General features: G+C 35.1%; 1 protein-coding gene across 2 annotated transcripts in view; it reads left to right on the top strand.

Moving 5' to 3' along the window:
- LOC106868351 (actinia tenebrosa protease inhibitors) overlaps positions 1 to 12,351 on the top strand; it is a 29,048-nt gene extending 16,697 nt beyond the window's left edge. The window contains exons 2-4 of one of the 2 annotated variants that reach the window (XM_014913567.3): positions 6,760 to 6,828; positions 8,191 to 8,401; positions 11,751 to 12,351. In XM_014913567.3, coding sequence (XP_014769053.1) covers positions 6,765 to 6,828; positions 8,191 to 8,401; positions 11,751 to 12,036 — 561 coding nt within the window. In that variant the 5' untranslated portion in view covers positions 6,760 to 6,764 and the 3' untranslated portion in view covers positions 12,037 to 12,351. Of the gene's footprint in view, positions 1 to 6,704; positions 6,829 to 8,190; positions 8,402 to 11,750 lie in introns of those variants that run through there. The other variant, XM_089352785.1, reaches the window with a different exon arrangement.
- Positions 12,352 to 21,978: the final 9,627 nt, after the last annotated feature.

The raw sequence follows: 21,978 nt of genomic DNA on the forward strand, positions 1-21,978 counted from the left end.
GCGTTTCGAGATTAAAGTATATTTACGAACTTATTTCTCATCATCAGTGCAGCATTTCAAATATAAAATTTGAAAGTGCTAGGGTTAAATATGTACACGATCAAGCGTCATCGTGCAACAGATATCCAACCAACACTTCCAAAATTTACATACCCGAATGTGAATACATATTTATCCCTCTTCGAAACGCCAGTGTTATAATGGTGACAGCTGATGAAGAAAATGTTCTCTATGTGGCTTGTGTGCTTTTTGTACCTTGTTTATCATTTTGTCCATGTTGTTTTGCAACGTCATGTACCCAGATATGCATCTATATATACATGTAGATGAAGGTATGTACATACATGTACATATATATGCATATACTCATATATTATATATATATATATATATATATATATATATATATATATATATATATATATATATATATATATATATATATATATATAGGGAGAATTCACAGAAAAAAAGCAAAAGACGAAGACAGGTGGTGTAGACAACAAACAGATGTATTAGTATAACGCTCGGGAAGTCAAAAAGTCGTTAACGTTTCGAGCCTTCGCACTTCCACAGAAAGGAACACAGAAAGAAACAAGGAGAGAAAAAAAAGAATGTGTAGTGGCTATATATATATATATATATATATATATATATATATATATATATATATATATATATATATATATATATATATATAAGTAATAGTCGTAATCACTTTAACATGGCAGTCCGTTCGAGCAGACTTTACTGCGATTCTTTGAACCCCAATAGAACATCTCCTCTAGCTGGTTAACGATGCACAGCGGCATCCGATGAAATTGCGAGCAGGGGAACGGACCACTACCATTTCCTAGCGACGGGACCAATAGACCAATCCTGGTTTCGGGCTATTTCTGCCACTTCACAGTACTGGACACTTCGTCTGCTAGAGATGATTGCAGCACGCTTCTGCAGGCAATATATATATTTTAAGCGAACACACAGTCGCTGAGATTAGAACTAGCATTTTTGCTTGTTTTATATATATCTATATATATAAAAATGAGAATGTGTGTCTGTCTGTCTGTCTGTCTGTCTGTCTGTCCGTCTGTCTGTGTGAATCCCTAAAACTCGAGAACTACGCAACCAATTTCATTCAAATTTTACAGATGCCTTACTTAGGGTTCCAGTTGTGTTTTAGTCAAAAAATGTTTTTTAACTTCTTGCAGAGTTCGAGCCTACGGCAACATAATATCTCCTCCACTATTTAAGTATTACGTGTCAAAAGTGAAACAAAAACACTCATGTCAAATACTTTCACTTTAAAAATGAAACTATTCCACTAACTGAAACAATCACATTGCGATACTGTAATGACAGATGCTTTCAGAGAGAGAGAAAGAGAGAAAGTGAGAAAGAGAGAAAGAGAGAGAGAGAGAGAGAGAGAGAGAGAGAGAGAGAGAGAGAGATGTATATGTATACATATAGATGTATATGTACACGTATATGTATAGATATATATATATAGATATAGATCTATATGCATACATGTATATGTATACATATGTGTAGATGTATATATATATGGATGTACATGTAATATGTACACATATATACATATATATACATGCATACAGATATCTATACATATATACACCCATCACACACATACACATGCACACAAATACACACATTAGTCATTTGTTTTCTTATCCAAAACTACGTCAAAAGTACTGAATGGATCTTTATGAAATTTGGAAATTATATTCTATGCATAACGGCCATAACTCCCATGAAAATTCATATATTTTTGATGTTGATGCAATTTTAACCCTAACATAACAGATGAGCATTATTTGTAATTCAACGGTACAACAGTGTAAGACTACCCTTTCAGATATACTTACATTGTGATTTCTGCAATGTGGTGCATAAATTGTCAAGTAAATGAGACGCATCTTTGCCTCCACTGATTCACTTGAAAAGTGTTGAGTAGAATTATTTCGTTGCAGACCTCCTTTAAGTCTCTTTATTATCACTGCGACACACATAGTCCCCAGTTGGTAACATTGATTTCAAGACCTTCCCAGATGAGAGACTGGTTGTTCTAAGACATTTATCGATTGTAAATTTTGTCTGCAATTTGGAAATTATATTCTATGCATAACGGCCCTAACTCCCATAAAAATTCATATATTTTTGATGTTGATGAAATTTTAACCCGAACATAACAGATGAGCACTGTCTGTAGTTGGTCTTCTCTTGGAAGGGCCTTGCTTCTCACATGGACAACTGTATGTTAGCTGCTCAAGAGTCGGCAGCAAAAAAAACCTATTTGCATATGCTCCACAAGGGAAAACAAGGAACATTGTTTACAACGAGGTGTTATAATCACAACAGCAAGAAAGTATGTACATGATCACCTTCTTTTACGAAACTTCATTGACTTTCATATATTTATATTGATATACATATATATACGTGTGTTTGGGTGCGTGTGTGTGTGTATATATATATCTATATATAAAGATGAGAATGTGTGTCTGTCTGTCTGTGTGTCTGTGTGTCTGTGTGAATCCCTAAAACTCGAGAACTACACAACTCTCTTTTACAAACCCAGTGAAAATACATATATTTCATATGTCAAAGAAATTCAAGCAATACATATAACACCAAAGTTAAAAACATTCCCAACAATTCCACAATCCCCAACCTCCAGAGCTATTGAAGAAACTGTTATCATCAACTGACTAAGATTCCTAACATTTGCAAAACAAAATTAGACAATACGACGCTGTACTACAGATGACATCATTTGGAACCACAAGAGATTTAACTGAGGCAGCATTCATCCAAACTTTCAAGATCCAACCTCAGATTTACCATCGCATTGTCTCTATACTACCTCTGTCAAATGAATCACCAAAAATTGGCCTTTCATTATTTATAATCTGTACCTGTTTGTTTGGTTACGAAATAAAATACAGAAAACGTGTTTCTGAATTACGTGTATCTACTTTATATACATATGAGTTGAAAACTTTCTTCTAGCATTCCACTTAATGTCTATGTTCCATGCTGGCATGGATTGGAGAGTTATTAATGTAGAAATATGGTATCGTAGCTACTAACAGTTGAGGGTTGCGTAGTCTAGACGGCGTTTTTAGATTTCATTATTCTCTTTAACCCGGGCAACGCCGGGTATTTCTGCTAGTATATATATATAAATTAATGGTAAAATATCTTTTTACCCGCACCAATTTATTGCACTTGGTAATGTAATTGCCATGCAATAAAAAAACACGAGTGTAATAATAATTGGATATTCTTCCAACAGTATATTGGATAGATATTATCCCTTAGTGATTTGGATTCACAACCCCTAAATTTATTGGATTTATAATTGGATGAGGACTATTTATCATTATTACTTATCTGTGTATAAAATATCTTTGCATTGTGTATAACATGGCTTATGAGAGTGTGTACATTTAGGTATAATATAATAGACCCTCAAAATAAATACTGCTGGTAAAGTGGAGTTGATAAAGCTGGACTCATCACTGAAGGACATACCTATCATACCTAAAGACACATACATTAAGGAATTAATCTTCCGAGTAAACGAATTTATTCATAGAATTCGTTGGAGGATCCATCATCACGATAAGACAGCTGTAAGACATTATCCCATTCTCTGTCACTATATATCATTTTTTTAATTACTGATATGACATAATATGTCACATGTGTTTGTATATTGTTATTATTGTCCTTTTATTAAACAAATAAACGAGTAAATTGACATAATTCAATGTCTGCAAGTTGATGAGTACCACATATTCCCCTCCATTTTATTATTGCTATATATATATATATATATATATATATATATATATATATGTGTGTGTGTGTGTGTGTGTGTGTGTGTGTGTGTGTATGTATATATGTATATATATATATATATATGTATATATATATATATAAATGTATATATAAATATTTATATATACATATATGTATATATATATATATATATATATATTTATATATATATTTATATATATATGTATATATATATGTATATATATATGTATATAAAGATGTATACATATATATATATATATATATATATATATATATATATATATATATATATATGTATATATGAAGTCGGGTATTATCTTTACCTTCGAAATGCGGCGTAGATGAAACAGGGGCAACTGACGAAGGGGTATATTCTTTATGTTGCATGTCTCGTTTCTCTGTTTGTTTTTTTTTCGTTGTTTGAAAAAAAGTTCGTTTTCTATGTTTTCGTTTCTCATTGTGTTTAACGTTTTTTTGATGTCCTGTACCCATATATGCATGTATATATACATATATATGTAGGTATGCACATATATGTATGTATATATGCATATATTTATATATTATTTATATTATTATATGATCGAACGCTAAGCATCCTTTTCCAAGTAAGTTAGGTATATATATATATATATATGTATATATATGTATGCATATATTTATTTATTTATTTATTTATGTGTTTCAGCCAAGTGGCTGCGGTCATGCTGGTGCACCACCGTGATTTTCACGTTCCTCGCATGGCTCTTCTCCCCCACCTGACATGGTCCAATCAAGAGTTTTGATGGCACATCTGGTGTATAAGAGAATTTGACACAGCTGCCCTAAACTGCGTCTCATTACGAGCCATTGGTTCGTCTGGTACCGTGGAGAGGAAAGTGTCAAGTTTTGTCTTGAAGACCTCCGTATCCATGTCTTGCATGTCTCTCAAATGTTTTGGCAGGGCATTGAAGAGCTGAGGTCCTCTGAAACCGAGGCTGCTGCAGTATCTCGTTCTTATGTGAGATGCAGTGGACGGTACCTTTGGCACCATGCAGTGGCGACCCGTGCGGGCGTTCCTGTAGTTCCTGTAGTACTATATATATATGTATGTATATATATATATATATATATTAATTGTCCACGTTAGTGGTCGACGTTATTTTTAAAATGTACCTTAATCCCCTGAGATTGCAGATAATATTTCTGAATCTCTTTGATTCTTTAAATGTGCTGGCCCCCTGATAATTAATCGATATTAATTAATATATTAATATATGACTAATTACCAGATCTTATAAATATATATATATATATATATATATATATATATATATATATATATATATATATATATATATATATATATATATATATATATATATATATATATATATATATATATATATATATATATATATATATATATGTATCAATAATAATAGTGATTGTTTCTTATTAGGAACAAGAGGGTTAATAGGACTGCAAGAGAAGTGCTCAAGTAAATGAGATGAGTATAACAAACTTTGGTTGTAGAACAAACAACAAATTCAAGGTCATCCAACTAATATATCACATCTCGAACATTTAATCACATGTAAAGAAACATAATGCCTTTTCTTATACATAGAATACCGATGCTGTTTGCTTCCCTTTTCTCAATGTATATATATATATATATATATATATATATATATATCAATCGCCATAATAGATAGCTGACCACTACACATAAATTTTTTTCTCTCCTTGTTTCTTTCTGTGTTCCTTTCTGTTGAAGAGCGTAGGCTCGAAACGTTAAAGACTTTCTCTATTCCCGAGCGTTATACTAATACATCCATTTGTTGTTTACACCACCTGTCTTCGTCTGATGTTTTTTCGGGAATTCTCCTATATATATATATATATATATATATATATATATATATATATATATATATATATATACGAGACCAAAGAACAGAGTTAGTAATCTGAACTCAGATATACTGATAATCATGTGAAGTAGGATTGAATTTACAAATTAATGAAAATATCTGCAGTGCGCTTTTATAATATCACAAATATATTACAGTATAATGCTATACACAATACCATATGTAAATTAGAAAACGCACTTTAAGTAAATGGTAAAAATTATATATGACACCATATTAGCGCCTGTAAAATAAGCCACGCCTATGTAACGTCACTGATGCTAACTTAATACCGACCGGGTACATATGACGCATATCATTATAGGCCGTTGACATAGTTTTGTCAATTGAAATGCATTGTCTAAATTTGAATAAATATGACAATGCTGTTCAGCAGTTTCATTCTACTGCTCATCGGGATGGTTGCTAAATGAATATTTGGGGCAGTATATTCTCAGCGGTATATACCTTACTCCAACGTCTCTATGACTGTTGGAATATTGTCTACAATGTCGCCTAGAAACCTTTATTACAGTCAAGAGAAAGCTGCGTTCCGCGGGACATTCTGAAAATCATTTTGGATTTTTCTTTTTTAGTAGTGCAGCTCCTTTCTCAAAAAAATGTTTTTCATGTCTCTTTTATACCTTTAGTAACCTTTATATGAATGTAGGCTAAAGTTGTTAGTTTTGGTTCAACTGATAGCAATATTTATGAAAGACACCAGCATCTCTCTGAGAAAAATTTCCCAAGCCTTAAACGGAAGCTAACCCTTCCAATCCAGTACAACACACTCGATCAGTGAGAGTTGGGTACCCAACTCTCACTGGTTCTGTACCCAGTTTGCTATCTATTCAATATGTGAGCTATCTCTATAACAGGCCAGCCAGCATTCAGAAAGGATTGCTGCATATTGCACTATCCCATAGGAAGCGAAAGAAATTATAACTATCAACAATCGAAAGTACTTTGAACAAAATGTCAGAATATCTCAATATATGCTCATTTTATTTTCCAGGCAGCATGTTCCAGTTTTTAATAATTTTATGTTTCGCTGCTCAGTTTTCGAACAGCCTCGCAAACGAAGGTAAGTAATTCTTGCTAACTGTTCACCCACAGAATTTACAGCACTATAGAACAAAACAATTTTAACACACACATACACACACGCACACACACACACACACACACACACACACACACACACACACACACATACACACACACACACACACACACACACACATACACACACACACACACACACACACACACACACACACACACACACACACGCACACACCATACCATACCATGCACATACAACGTTTAAATATATAAAATGCTTGCAGCTGGATATATATATAGCTGGATATATATATATATATATATATATATATATATATATATGTATATATATATGTGTGTGTGTGTGTGTATGTATGTATGTATGTATCTATCTATATATCTATTCTGTATATGTATATATAATATGCATAGCCGTAATCGTTTTCTCGTATGAAACATTCCAATGATGATTGTACAATACAAGCGTATTTGCATGTGGATATATATATATATATATATATATATATATATATATATATATATATGCATAAATACGTATGTATCTCTCTCTCTCCTTCTCTTTACTCTTTATATGTATATATATTATTATGTAGAACCTTAATTTTTTCTCGTATGAAACGTTGGAATGATGATAGTTGTTCTTGAATACAAACTTTAGAAAGGAAAATGCTTGAATCTCAATCATTTTAATTTTGACCATCGTGTCATTCATTTTACATTAGTCACTTCAGTTAACATAACAATAAAACCTTAGGATCGCAAGCGGCATGTGAGTTTTATTGTTTATGTCGTTCTTGTACTATATGGAGAACAACTAAATTTGGTGAACTTTCAGTGTGACTTACGTCATACGTAAAGAAGAGGATTGAGAAATTAACACTGTTCACTAACGAAATATAATATATGTGGATATAGTTGAGTCAGTAGAAATGCATACTTTGGTTTATGGTTTTATCTCTCTGATTCAAATGTCACTGCAGTCTATATTGCCTTTTGTAAAAAAAAAAATGAATAAATAAGCAATAAAACAACTATTTACAACGATATGTCGTAATATTCATTATAGACTTATACGGTAACACCATCGAAGAAATGAATGTTTTCGCCATGGATACTTGGAGTTCCAATGATGAGATACGAATCATACGAGATTTAGCCGGCAAGTAAATATCCTGTCGATTCAACTCTCAATAGTTCTCTGCTGGAACTACATATTCTATAATTACCATAAGTATGTGTTTACGAGAGCCTGTTTCGAATCCTGATTTTTGTCTTCTTAATTTAGGCACACGTAGATTGAAAAAAAATCAAATTATTTTGTTAAGTGCTAAATACCAATCTTAATGCTTTGTACTTCTAGCATGTGAATTGCCAGTGAATCATGGAAGATGTGAAACCTCTTCTAGTGAACGTTGGTATTTTGATGCGAAATCCAAAACATGTAAGAAATTTAAGTTTACATGTGGAGGTAATAGAAATAATTTCCTGTCTTACGAAGAATGCATTGGAATGTGTACAGATGTTTGTACTTTGCCTGTAGGATATGGAACAGGTTGGGCATCTGTTAGAAGGTAAAGAATTTTAAAAAAATTCAATCTGTTCGCTTTTCGTTTTTATTTGTTTTTCATTTTAAAATGTCTTTGCAGGTACATTCATAAATGAATTTCGAAATGTATATAAACTTGGAAGGCCCAATATAATTGAATATTTCTTTTAATAGAATATTTTGTTATACCATCTGATCACAATTTTGATGAGACATAAAATTGCTAATTCTCCGAAATTAAGTAAAAATATCCTTCCGTGGTTTTTTTCACTCACACATCATAGAATATTTTCTAACTACTTTCCGATTGAGTGCATCCATCAATACGACCAAGAAAAGCAACAAGCAAACTAACAAACAAACAAAAATCAACGAAAGTAAAGCTGTGTTGACATTTAAATAAATTCTTTTTCAATTTTTCTTTTTAATTTTAAAGAAAACACGGAAGTGAAGGACAAATGCAAACTGGAGTATTAATTAAAAAAACATAATAAAAAAATCATCAAAAAAAAAAGAAAAATGTAATTAAACTATTTGAAATGAAAAAAAGTTTAACACATACTATTAGTAATAAATCTTATAGAAGGTGATGAAAATGGATCATACGATAGAGTGCCAGGTTACAAATCTTGTGGCATTTAGCCAAATCTTTTATATTCTGAGCTTAATCCACGTTGAATTAACTATCAAGCGGTCCGGCGACTGGTAAAACAAGTTCCAGTTCCAGTATTGGTGTCGATTCAATAGCTTATACCTATTCCCTATATTAGAGCATAATAAAATTCTTCAAAGGCGTAGTGAATATGAATTACAGAAGGCGGACGAGCTGGCAGAATCGTTAGCACGCCGAGCAAAATACTGAGCGGTATTTCACTCGTCTTTACGTTCTGAGTTCAAATTCTGACGGGGACCACGTTGCCTTTCAACCTTTCGAGGTCGATAAAATACATACCATTTCAGCACTGGGGTTGATGTAATCGACCTAGCCCCTTCTGCGGACTTGCTGGCCTTGTAGCAAAATTTGAAACCATTATCAAATGCAAATGTCAGATATGAAATGTAAAATAGGCTTATCTTTTAAGGTGCAGATAGTAGCAAATGTTTAACAGTAGTATTTGTTTTAGAACCACATAACATTAAACGCAAATTAACTTCACAACATATGTATCTGATAAGACATCAAGGATACTTTTCCAGTAAAGAGCACGAAATTATCAAATCAAATATATGATACGTTTTATAGACAATAAATACAAGAAATTTTTGAGAAAATACAGCTATTTCAACCGGAATTAGGTAAGCGAGCTCACAGAATTTTTACTGCACTGAAAAAAAAGTTTTAGTGGCATTTCCTTTGGCTCGAGGGCGATTTTGCCCTTCATACTTTCGGGATCAATAAATTAAGTACCATTTGATCACTGGGATCGATATAAAAGATTTCCCTTTACCCTTAAAAAATTTGTTAGCCTTGTGCTAAAAATAAGATTTATTTTACATGGACGTTAACATACGTTAACTGGATTAAAAGAATAGAATAGGATGGAATGGAAGGAAATCTTTTCTTTGAACAGTTTTGGTTCTCGGTTGCAATAATTTTCTTTTATGCATATCTATAATACATACATACATACATACATACATACATACATACATACATACATACATACATACATACCTTGAGAAATTAGGCTTCTCAAAATCAGAAAGTAGAAAGCTGATTCGAAGACAACAGATCCAGTCCATCACTGGAACTGTTAAAATCTGTAAAACTTTCCAGAAGTTTATCATTTAAGTATATATGAGCATATCTAGACATTCAAGTATATGCATCCGCATGTATATGTACGAGGTCTGATCAATAAGTATCCGGACTGTTGCCAGAGTAACGCAGAATAAAGCTGCTCGGCAAAGATTGAACTTGAGCTCTGCTGTGCATGCGCACTAAGTTTTAACGTTCTAGCTCACTTCCGCTGTTTACAACAGTGCTTGGAAGGAAGGTATGTAACGTGTGATCGTCGCATTGACCATGACAGAGAAAGAGTTGCATAGGCTAAGAGGCCTATGCAAAGTTGCAGAAAGTGTACGGAGAGAAGTTTACGAGTGGTTCAGACGTTTCCAAGATGTCCGAAAAAATGTCGATGTTGACGAAAATTCTGGGAGACCCGCACCCAGCAGAACTGAAAAAAACTTCGCAGATGTGCGTGCAGCTGTAAGGGAAAATCGTCGAATCACCATCCGTGAGTTATCAGAGGATGTGCAGATTAGTTACGGTTCATTTCAGTCCATTATCACTGAATATTTGGGTATGAGACGCATGTCTGCCAAGTTTGTGCCAAACTGCTTTTAGCCGATCAAAAACGCACTCGGGTTTCAGTTGCACAAGATTTCTTTGATTGTGTCGAGAACAATGAAAACTTTTTGAAAACTTTACGTAGGCCTCTGAGCAAGTATTGCTAAGCTTTTGGCAAAATTTGATGCAGATTCTTTGTTCAACTTCTACTGTCGTGGTCAATGCGACGATCACACGCTACACAGTTTCCTTCCAAGCATTGCTGTAAACAGCGAAAGTGAGCTAGAACGTTAAGACTTCGTGCGCAAGCACAACAGTGTTCAAAGTCAATCTGTGCCAAGCGACTTCATTCTGCGTGCTTTAGCTTTGTTACTATGGAAACAGTCCTGATACTTATCGATCCGTCCACGTACATACAAAATGAAAGAGCCTGGGATCTGGGCTAGAAAACGGCTCTTTCTCTATTGAAAATGAATCTTGAAGTAAAACTGAATAATAACATATATGCACACACAGACACACACACACACACACACACACACACACACACAAACGCACGCACATACATACATACATACATACATACATACATACATCTTTGTGTGAGTGTGTGGGTAAACTTTAGAATAGTTCAAATATATTTGGGATATATTTGACCTGTAGAAAGGCATTTTCACTGCGGTTTTTAAATCTGGTACTGAAGAGATCAGAAAGTGACCGAAATGCATCTATTAGTCCATAACGGGCGCTCTGAACCAACTATGATGTGTTCCGACATTTTGTCTAAAGCAAGTATTTTTTCCTTGGAAAACTGCAATGAAAGAAAATGTTATTGATTTGGGGAACGCCTGAGCGGATTTTGCTAACCTTACACTATCCAATTACTACTTATATAATTCAAACCTGGTGAGATTTTAACGAAAAATATACTCAATGAAATATCGAAGTTGCAACGATTCTGTCTATCACCTACTTTTAAAATGCTTTGTGTTACTAATTCTGCTATTTTACAACCTCTGCAATAATTCTGATAAGATGTTAGTATAAGAAAACATTTCATGTTCTATTTTGCTTCTGTTTGCAGGTATTACTTCAACAAAAAGGAGAATAAATGTGAAGCATTCGACTTCGCTGGAGAAGGCGGGAACCGTAATAACTTTGCCAGTATCGAAAAATGTCAAAATACATGCATGAGTGTTTGTAAGCTACCACCTGTAACTGGCTTATGTCGTGCGCTGTTTCTACGCTTTTACTACAATCATAAATCACAGAAATGCGAGAATTTTTATTATGGAGGGTGTGGAGGAAACAGGAATAAATTCACGACTATCCAGGATTGTCAAAAAGCCTGCCAACATTTTAAAATTTAAAATATTGCCAGCTACAGCGATGTGCATTTAATCAGAAAGCTTGTTTTTCTTACTAAAATTTATCTTTAAGCAAAGAAAATAAATCGTTAAAAATAAATCTAAATCCAATCGATTTTCTCCCCAATGAATGTCGGCGACATATATCTTAGATGTATCTAAAATATGTCGTCGAGGCTGTTGCTAACATACATTTTTCTATATATTTCAAATGTAGTTCGAATAACACGGAAAAGAGAAATCTTCCCTTCCTTCTTCGGACATAATTAAAGCAAAACCATGTGTTAGATAAATAAAATATATTTGTAAGTTATGAAACACTGTTCAGTTTTTTATATATGCTTATACTATATGCATTTGAAAGCAGAAATATTGAGCTAAATCAATTGCATGAGAAAAAGAAACGAGGCCTTAGGAATAACAGTTTATGGTTAATGTCTATTGATATTAGATACTATTGCACAAATTTTGCTATTTGTGACGAAATTGCCCGAAAAGCAGCGAGATTTGATTGGCATGCAGTGTTCAGACGCCTCCAACTGATGATTTGAAGTAGAATAGATTCATGTGATAAGTGTGTTTTGACGCCCATGACAGACGACTCTTGCCTGCTACAACCTATGTACGCAGTATTCGGTGTTCTGACAAGTTGAATATAAAGATTACCTTTTGGTATTAACAGTGCTTCCGTCGCTAATATATATATATATATATATATATATATATATATATATATATGTATATATATATATATATATATATATATATATATATATATATATATATATATATATGTATATACTATGAGGGTTTAGTTCACAGGTAATCTAAACGATTAGGTGATCTAAACGATGACGGAATATCTCATAGTCTGGGATATTCCAGAAACAGCTGTAAGACTGATTTTTTTTTCCAGTAATAATAATGTGTAAGACTTGTGATGTTTGCCTTGCCTTAACGTTTTTTGTCCTCTTTAACAGTTTATATATATATATATATATATATATATATATATATATATATATATATATATATATATATATATATATATATATGTATGTATGTATGTATGTATGTATGTATGATTTATAAAATTTATCGAGATCGTTCCTCCAGCCTGTATGAGTAACACCTCGAATAAATTTGCATAGGAAAGTCAACATTTACATGAATGTGTATAACAATTGATTTAATATGCATCAATTAAATGCACATAACTGTCACATGAAAGGACACCGGGACACTTATCAAGCAAAAAGATGTGGCAGAATGGAATTTGATGAAAAAATACTTCAATAAAAAAATTTTGAAGTTTTACAATTCCCCATTCTTCATTAGAGTACGTACTCGGCTAGAAGTCGCCCTTTTCCCCCCTGAAATTTTCCCCTAAATCTGAAGGTTTTTTTTATAGGATACGACATTCGGAATAACCAAAAAACCCGAATCGCTAATTCCGAAATCGAGAAGTACATGGAAGACTATCTTTAGATATTTCTTTATATATTTCTTTATTTCTGTTAGCATGAAATAAACAATTCATTAAAAAAAAGTGAGTTTAATGCTTGTTTGTTTTTGTACCGTATCCGCCTTTCTTTAATTCGACGCCATGTTATTTGTTAATATGAAGAGAAAGAGGAATTTGTATGATATCACTTTCAAGCTGAAAGTTGTTGAATACGCGAAGTCGCATTCGAATCGAGTCTCAGAAAAAATGGTCAAGGATTGGCGTTTGAAAGAGGAGAAAATGAAATCCATTGACATCAAATCGTTAAACAAAATTAGGATATGGAGTCCCAGTGAGGAGATGAAGACTATTTTGAGAGACTGGGTGACTGAACTACGCACGAATTGATTTGTCGTCACAAGAAACATCATTATATTGCAGGCTCTTCAAGTGACAAATGAACATGGCATATCCGACTTTAAAGTATCCCCTGGTTGGTGTACGAGGTTTATGAAACGCCACAATCTTACGCTGAGATAGAGAACTCATATCGTACAGAAATTACCCGCTGACGTAGAGAGCAAAGTTGATTCCTTCCATCGGTATGTAATAGACCTACGAAAGAACCACAAATTTGCCTTGGAGGCAATCGATAATATGGACGAGACACCTCTTTCTTTCGATATGGTTGGAACTCGGACAGTCGACGTTAAAGGGAAAAGCACAATTTCGGCAAAAACTACGGGGTGCGACAAGGCCCTCTTGGCTTGTGTGGCTGACGGTACGAAACTTACACCGGTTGTTGCTTTCAAAAGAAAGACTTTCCCGAAAAAGAAGTTTCCGAATGGTATAGTGGTGTATGTTCAGGAGAAAGTGTGGGTGGATGAAACCGTATTGACGAACTGGTTAAACGACGTGTGGTTCAAGCACCCAGGGGCTATGCTTAATTCAAAGTAGCTTCTTGTATGGAATATATTCAGGGCGCATCTGATAGGCCGCTAATGGGTGATAGATTCATGCGCTGAAATACCGAGTGAAATTGTGATGAAGTCCTTTTTGAAGTGCGGCATCACAAATTCCATGAATGGTACAGAAGACGACGAATTATATAATGACTTCGTCTGTGCAAGAAATGTTAGCCCCAGTGCTTCATCAGTTAATTAAGATCAGACAAGTAAAGACGAGGGTCAGGGTGTATACGAGGAGACCATCACAACCAAGGAGTTTTACCAGTTATTTGGTGTAAGTGACGATTAGTTTAACTCGATTCTCCCTTCATTTATTCTTTCGATTTTTGTCACAATGTTTCATACACTTCTTTACAATTTAAAACAGTTTATTGTATTTTTTTCCCAATCATGGCAAATATGACTGCATGCTTTTGTGTCAGTTCCTAGTAATGAAAGGCACAAATCAAAAAGTAAACAGAAAGCATCGAGGCAATTAAGTCTCAATACGATAAACAAGTCAACTAGCGTTATCAAGGATAAAATTTTACATTACAAGCAACGGTTTCTAAAATGCATTGGACTTAATGGGATAACAGTTGTTGTAAGTCATCTTCAGCTTACTGAAAGCTCGCTTACCGAACAACAACTATGTCGATGCAATTCCTAATCGAACTTTACTGTCCAACATCAAAAACTACGCTGTGACTTATAGTCAAGTCAATGATAAATTTCTCGATTTGAACCTTGTAAGTCGGGAGTGCGTTATATAGGCAAGGGCGTTTTATAGTCGAGTATATACAGTACTATGAGTTGATTTATATATATATATATATATATATATATATATATATATATATATATATATATATATATATATATGTATATATATATATATATATATATATATATATATATATATATATATATATATATATATATATATAATCAGAAAATAGAGAAAACTTTTGATCAACAAACAAACAAATTGGACCACAACTGTAGATTATTTTTTTAATACAAAGCAGGGCATAACATTTCTATGACATGTCATTTCTTACGGCCGTTTCCGCTGCCAATGCCAGTCGGTGCATACAAAAGAATTTCGAAAATAATATTCGTCATCTTCATAGGACATTCGATCTAGCACACGGAGCTTCATCAGAGTGGATACAAATGCATAAATAAAATACACGGAAAGAGGGAATAGGAAAGAACATGACCCCTAGAAGAGGCCAAGAGGCTTAATACATTAAACTCGTACCATCTTCTAGCGCGCAGCTTTGAAGTCAATCGGCAAAAGAGTCTCTAGCAGTGGTCTAGGTAAATATTTACTAGTTGTTTCTATATTTTATATAGAAACAACTAGTAAATATTTACCTAGACCAGAATGTTTGAAAACTAGTGAAATGAAATTAACACTAAGGTAAGACAAGAAATTAACAATATGTTTAGAAAGGGAATAACATTTGCGATTGGCTATGAAACGGATGTAACCTGGATTTCCCATACTCCATTCCGTAACTCTGTGTGTGTGTGTGTGTGTGTGTATATATATATATATATATATATATATATATATATATATATATATATATATATATATATATATATATATATATATATATATGTATGTATGTATATTTATAGTTGAAATTTACAGAAAAGCAAAAGACATAAAAGACGAAGATAGGTGTATGAACAACAAATAGGTGTATTAGTTTGACGCTCAGGAAAATGAGAAAGTCTTTTACGTTTTGAGCCTACGCTCTTCTATGCATATATGTATATATATATATGTATGTGTGTGTGTGTATATGTTTGTGTGTCTGTGTTTATCTCCCCCAACATCGCTTGACAACCGATGCTGGTGTGTTTACGTCCCCGTAACTTACCAGTTCGGCAAAAGAACCGATAGAATAAGTAATAGGCTTACAAAGAATAAATCCTGGGGTCGATTTGCTCGACTAAGGACGGTGCTCCAGCATGGCCACAGTCAAATAACTGAAACAAGTAAAAGAGTATATATATATATATGACCTTTACGACACAACACAGGAGGGGCGGACTACTCGCGTTTGACTGCACGATAGATAACAATATCTGTCTTTCCTCCCATCTCTATTTGTACACACATATATACAAATACACATGCACGAAAACGGACGTGCACGCACACGGACACGCACACGGACACGCACACACACACACACACACACACACACACACACACACACACACACACACACACACGCACGCACACACACACACATACACACACGGGCACGCACGCACACCCTTGTGCACCCCCCCCTTCATATAGATATGTATGTATGCGTGTAAGGATGGATGGATGAAAACATTCATGTGTTTAGGAATGTGGTATTATTGTTAACGTGGAGGCGCAATGGCCCAGTGGTTAGGGCAACGAACTCGCGGTCATAGGATCGTGGTTTCGATTCCCAGACAGGGCGTTGTGAGTGTTTATTGAACAAAAACACCTAAACGCTCCACGAGGCTCCGGAGGGGATGGTTGCGAACCCTGCTGTACTCTTCCACCACAATTTTCTCTCATTCTTTCTTCCTGTTTCTGTTGTGCCTGTAATTCAAAGGGCCAGCCTTGTCACACTGTGTCACGCTGAATATCCCCGAAAACCACGTTAAGGGTACACGTGTCTGTGGAGTGCTCAGCCACTTGCACGTTAATTTCACGAGCAGGCTGTTCCGTTGATCGGATCAACTGGAACCCTCGACGTCGTAAGCGACGGAGTGCCAACACAACACACACACATTATTGTTAACATTTCCTAGAGAACAAAGGGCTGCAGCTTTATGCTGCAAGAAAAACCACATATGAAATGGTGCCAGAATAATACATAAAAACATTAGCTATTATCATTGACTTGTAGGTAGGTGGTATTTCGTCAAACAAACATAATATACTATAAAATACATTAAATGTTTATATAAGTCAATATTATGTTCTACTGAGTTAGCAATGCACGTTCTGCATTATTTAGTAAGGTTATATCTATAGGTATTCTATAGAAATCATAACCAGCACTGATTTATGCTATACGTGACGTCAGATGTAAACAAACAATGAGATGGAAGATAAAAAATTGTTAACGAGCGTATATGCCTATTTCGTTTGCCTTTCATCAGCATCCACCTAACCCATTATTATAATGGCAAATAATTAAATCGGGAGCAAAAATCTAAATCATGCCCTATATCACATTATAGAAATATTTACAATTTAATAACGTTGATATATTTTCAATCTCTTATGTAACTGTAGAATTTCCGTATTAAGCCTAAATTGCGTTCTCCATTTACGTACTTGTTAGTCTAATTTTTTAAGAGTTATCTCCCATGACTTGCGAAAGCCCGGAAAAATCAAAGTCGCATTTTGAATGCGGATGTTTTCTAAACACTTGTTTGGAAATGCTGACGCCTTACTGAAAATGCAGCGCTTCACATCCTGTTATTGATACCGCAGTATGTGTTAATATTTGGATGTCATAGTATCAAATAAATGAAACAGGCTCAGGAGTGGCTGTGTGGTAAGTAGCTTGCTTACCAACCACGTTGTTCTGGGTTCAATCCCACTGCGTGGCACCTTGGGCAAGTGCCTTCTGCTATAGCCTCGGGCCGACCGAAGCCTTGTGAGTGGATTTGGTAGACGGAAACTGAAAGAAGCCCGTCATATATATATGTATATGTATATATGTGCGTGTGTGTGTGTGTGTGTGTGTTTGTGTGTCTATGTTTGTCCCCACCAACATCGCTTGACAACTGATGCTGGTGTGTTTACGTCTCCGTAACTTAGCGGTTCGGCAAAAAGAGACCGATAGAATAAATACTAGGCTTACAAAGAATGAGTCCTGGGGTCGATTTGCTCGACTAAAGGCGGTGCTCCAGCATGGCCGCAGTCAAATGATTGAAACAAGTAAAAAGAAAATAAGTAAAAGAAAAAAGAAAAAAGAAAAATATCTACATCGAGAAATTAGTTCAAGTGGTAGAGCCGTCCATTTGCATGCGAGTGGTACCGGGGTGGATAATTGGGTGCTCCAAATTCCTTTTTTTTTTATAGGTGTAGTTTCTCAACTACAAGGCTTCGGGTTCAGTCCCACTGTGTGGTACCTTGGTCCGATCAAAGCCTTGTGAGTAGAATTGATAGACAGAAACTGAGAGAATCTCGTAGTCGTGTGTGTGTGAGAGTGTGTGCGACTTTGTGTTTTGTGCTTGTTCCCCATCATTCCTTGACAACCGATATTGGTTTGTTTACAGTCACGCAACTAAGCTGTTCGACATAAGACACAAATAGAATAAAGTATCAGGATTGAAGAAATAAGGATTGGGATCGATTCGTTCGACGAACAAACGAAAGACACACTCAACACATCTATACTAAATAAATTTAACTCAATTCCTACATAAAGTTTTGTGGACGTGGGATAAGTTCACCTCATTACACACCCAGAAACAGTCCAATGACGTAATTCACATACCCACATATGCACACACATTCACACACGCACACACACACACACACACACACACACACACACACACACACACACACACACACTATCTCTCTCTCTCTCTGTCTGTCTCTCACACACACTCACTCACTCACACACACTCTCTCTCTGTCACACACACACACACGCACGCACTCTCTCTCTCTCCCTCTCTCTCCCTCTCTCTCTCTCTCACACACACACATGAAAGTTAATTTTAATGTTTGGTTATCTAAAGAACATCATGAAGTTTAAATATGTTTCGGTATATAAGTCCATCAGTTTTGGAGTTGTGTATGAGATGTCAGAAATAGAGTACCGACATGTAGGATGTTCTCTTCGTTTCTCAGCACTTGGCTTATATATTTAGCTTTGCTGCTGTTGTTTAGCAGGCGCTAAGCTGTCTGCACTGATCTTAAGCCTTTACTACCTTCATCTCTTATAAGATAAATCCTGTCAATGTCACTATTTCTATGGAAATTTCCAGTTGATGTCAAGATCATATGAGGTCTAACGTCTATGGAGTGGATTTCCTCTACAGAATAGTTAAGCGTCTTTTTGTACAAAGGGCGTTTTGACAGGCACATTTGTCTGCATCTCTGGTCACTTTTTGTTCACCTTTGTATGATATATTTTCATCATTATCTAGTTATTTGAAGCAATCTTTGTGTGGAGCGGGAGAGATAAGGAGACCGTTGATTCACAGACTTTGGGTTTGAGGAACTGATTCCTCACGTTCTGTAATTAAATACAAACACTTCTTTCGGCCAAACTGTACTCCTATGTCAACTCAACTGAAAATATTGTTATTAACCCAAATTGCTTCTTTGGCATCGTCTGCATTCTTAGCGTTGATTTCCATGTTATTCACAATGGAATTGTAGGTTGCAATGATACTTTAGTACTTACAGACCATAACATGTAACCACTGGATTTTTGTAACAGAAAGGCTAACGGAGTCAATGCCAAAATAACCAAAGTTACTGAAAGGCAATTTCGTTTGAATATTTCCTTTGAAATATTTATAACAAAGGAGACGATCGTTCCACTCTCAGTTGTAAGTATGAAGACTGTTGTGCAGGTCTTTTGTTTTTTGCCTTCAATGGCATCAACTAAGGTAGTAGGTGCTTTGCCAAGTACAGGGACTTCAGCAACCATGAGTAGGGAAAAGAGTCGAATGTTTTCCTATAATCAAGCCATACTGTCACAAGGTTTCTGTGGTGTTTTCTTATTTCAGACAATACAGCTTTTATTTATCAAAAAATATTCGGTACATTCCAACACTCTTCTTCCCACCTGTCTGTTCTCCAGTTACTATGTTGTTGGACTCAGAATAATCGTGGAGGAATTGGCTGTAAAACTTGTACATAATATTTAGACAAGCCTATAGTTTTCTATCAACTCGGTTGTTTCATCCTTGGCTACAAGATTCGTCTATGCTGTAGCAAGATAATTTGGTATAACAATTCTGCTTTCAACGCTTCTTTTGAATATACCTATTAATGGATTTCTGTAGAAAGTCAGTCTCTTGTACTTGTATTCAACTGCTAGCCCCGAGACATATATATATGAGCATGTGTGCGTGCTTTCGCGGGTATATATAATTCCCCTTTTCTCCCCCTCCCTCCTTCACCGTTTTCTATCTGTCTCTCTCGCGCTCTCTCCCTTCTTTCTCTTTTACTCTCTCTCTCCCCGCTTTCTCTTTCACTCTCTCTCCCCTCTTTATCTTTTATTCGCTCCCCACTCTTTCTCTTTCACTCTCTCTCCCCTCTTTCTCTTTAACTCTCTCTCTCTCTTGTTGCTCACACGTGATCATCGTCCATCTTTCTTTTCCTGCACGGACTTTCAAAAGAACGGACGTGTTCTTTTTCTCTCTCTGTCTCTTCTATCTTTTCTTTTTTCAAAAAAATGTTTCTCACAGCATTCGCTATTTTCTTCCCGTTCTGGTCTAACGACCCTCCATGTTTGTTTTCGCTCGGTTTCCTTGTATGTCTCCACTGTTACGCTTTTGTTCCCAACTTTAACCCTCCATAAATCCTAAATTTTATCGTAGAATTTATGAGAACAATTCTCTTTGAAGACTTATATTGTCGTTGAATGCTGAAAATGAAGAGTAGATAGACAGCTGACAACTGATGAATGGCCCTTTCTCTGTGTTTACTTGTCCTGTTTTTCTCGTTGTTTACATATTTAACTCGTTTGTTTACGTATTTCATGTTATTTGCACTGTTGGTATGTCTCTTATATGTAAGTATACATTTTTCTAAATCTTGTACGACTCTGTTTATGTCTATCAGCCCTTTCACCCTTATTCGTTCATTCCACTGTTCGTTCTTTCGTTCCCCCTCGCTCATATTTCCTTACTTTCTCTTCTTGCTCACTTTCCCTCCACTTTTCACTTCACTGTGTCCCTGTCGTTTCTCTTAATTCTTTTGTCCCTCTGCCTCTACCTCTCTCTCTTCTCTTCCCATGTGACCGGCGTTCGGACAAGCCTGATCTTTCTTTCTTGACCGGCCGTTGTGCGTGCAACATTGATATTCCTCCTTGTGCCTTGTATCCCTGCTGTAAGGCTTTATTTCCACACACGCCAGCTTAATTTAATTCGTCCTTAGTTGAAAGACATCTATTGCTATGTCCTGTTATTATTTTTATTGCATTTGTGTAACATTGTTCGGTTTTTCCCGTCCTTGTTTTTGTATACATTCGCTGCTTTCTTCCAAGGAATCTAATGCTCTTAGCTTAGTTTTCCTTGGGGCTGGCTAGATTAGAAAAATATCGAATATAACCAGCCGAAATTGCAACGATAATCTGGATCTCGACTGATGAAAGAAAACTCCGAATGACCTGCCCTTGTTTTTCTTTGTATCGTCTATCTGGATGTTTTGTTGTCCCCTTCTTGTATCACCTAACTGTCTGGATGTTTTGCGTTCTTGTCCCATTTTGTATTATATAGATATTATATATGATTTACTATTTATTATATACAAAAAAATATAAAGAATTAAAGATATAGAAAATTAAACAGTAC

Source organism: Octopus bimaculoides, chromosome 5 (assembly GCF_046866305.1).
Source record: "Octopus bimaculoides isolate indiv1 chromosome 5, ASM4686630v1, whole genome shotgun sequence".
NCBI classification, from domain to species: Eukaryota; Metazoa; Mollusca; class Cephalopoda; order Octopoda; family Octopodidae; genus Octopus; species Octopus bimaculoides.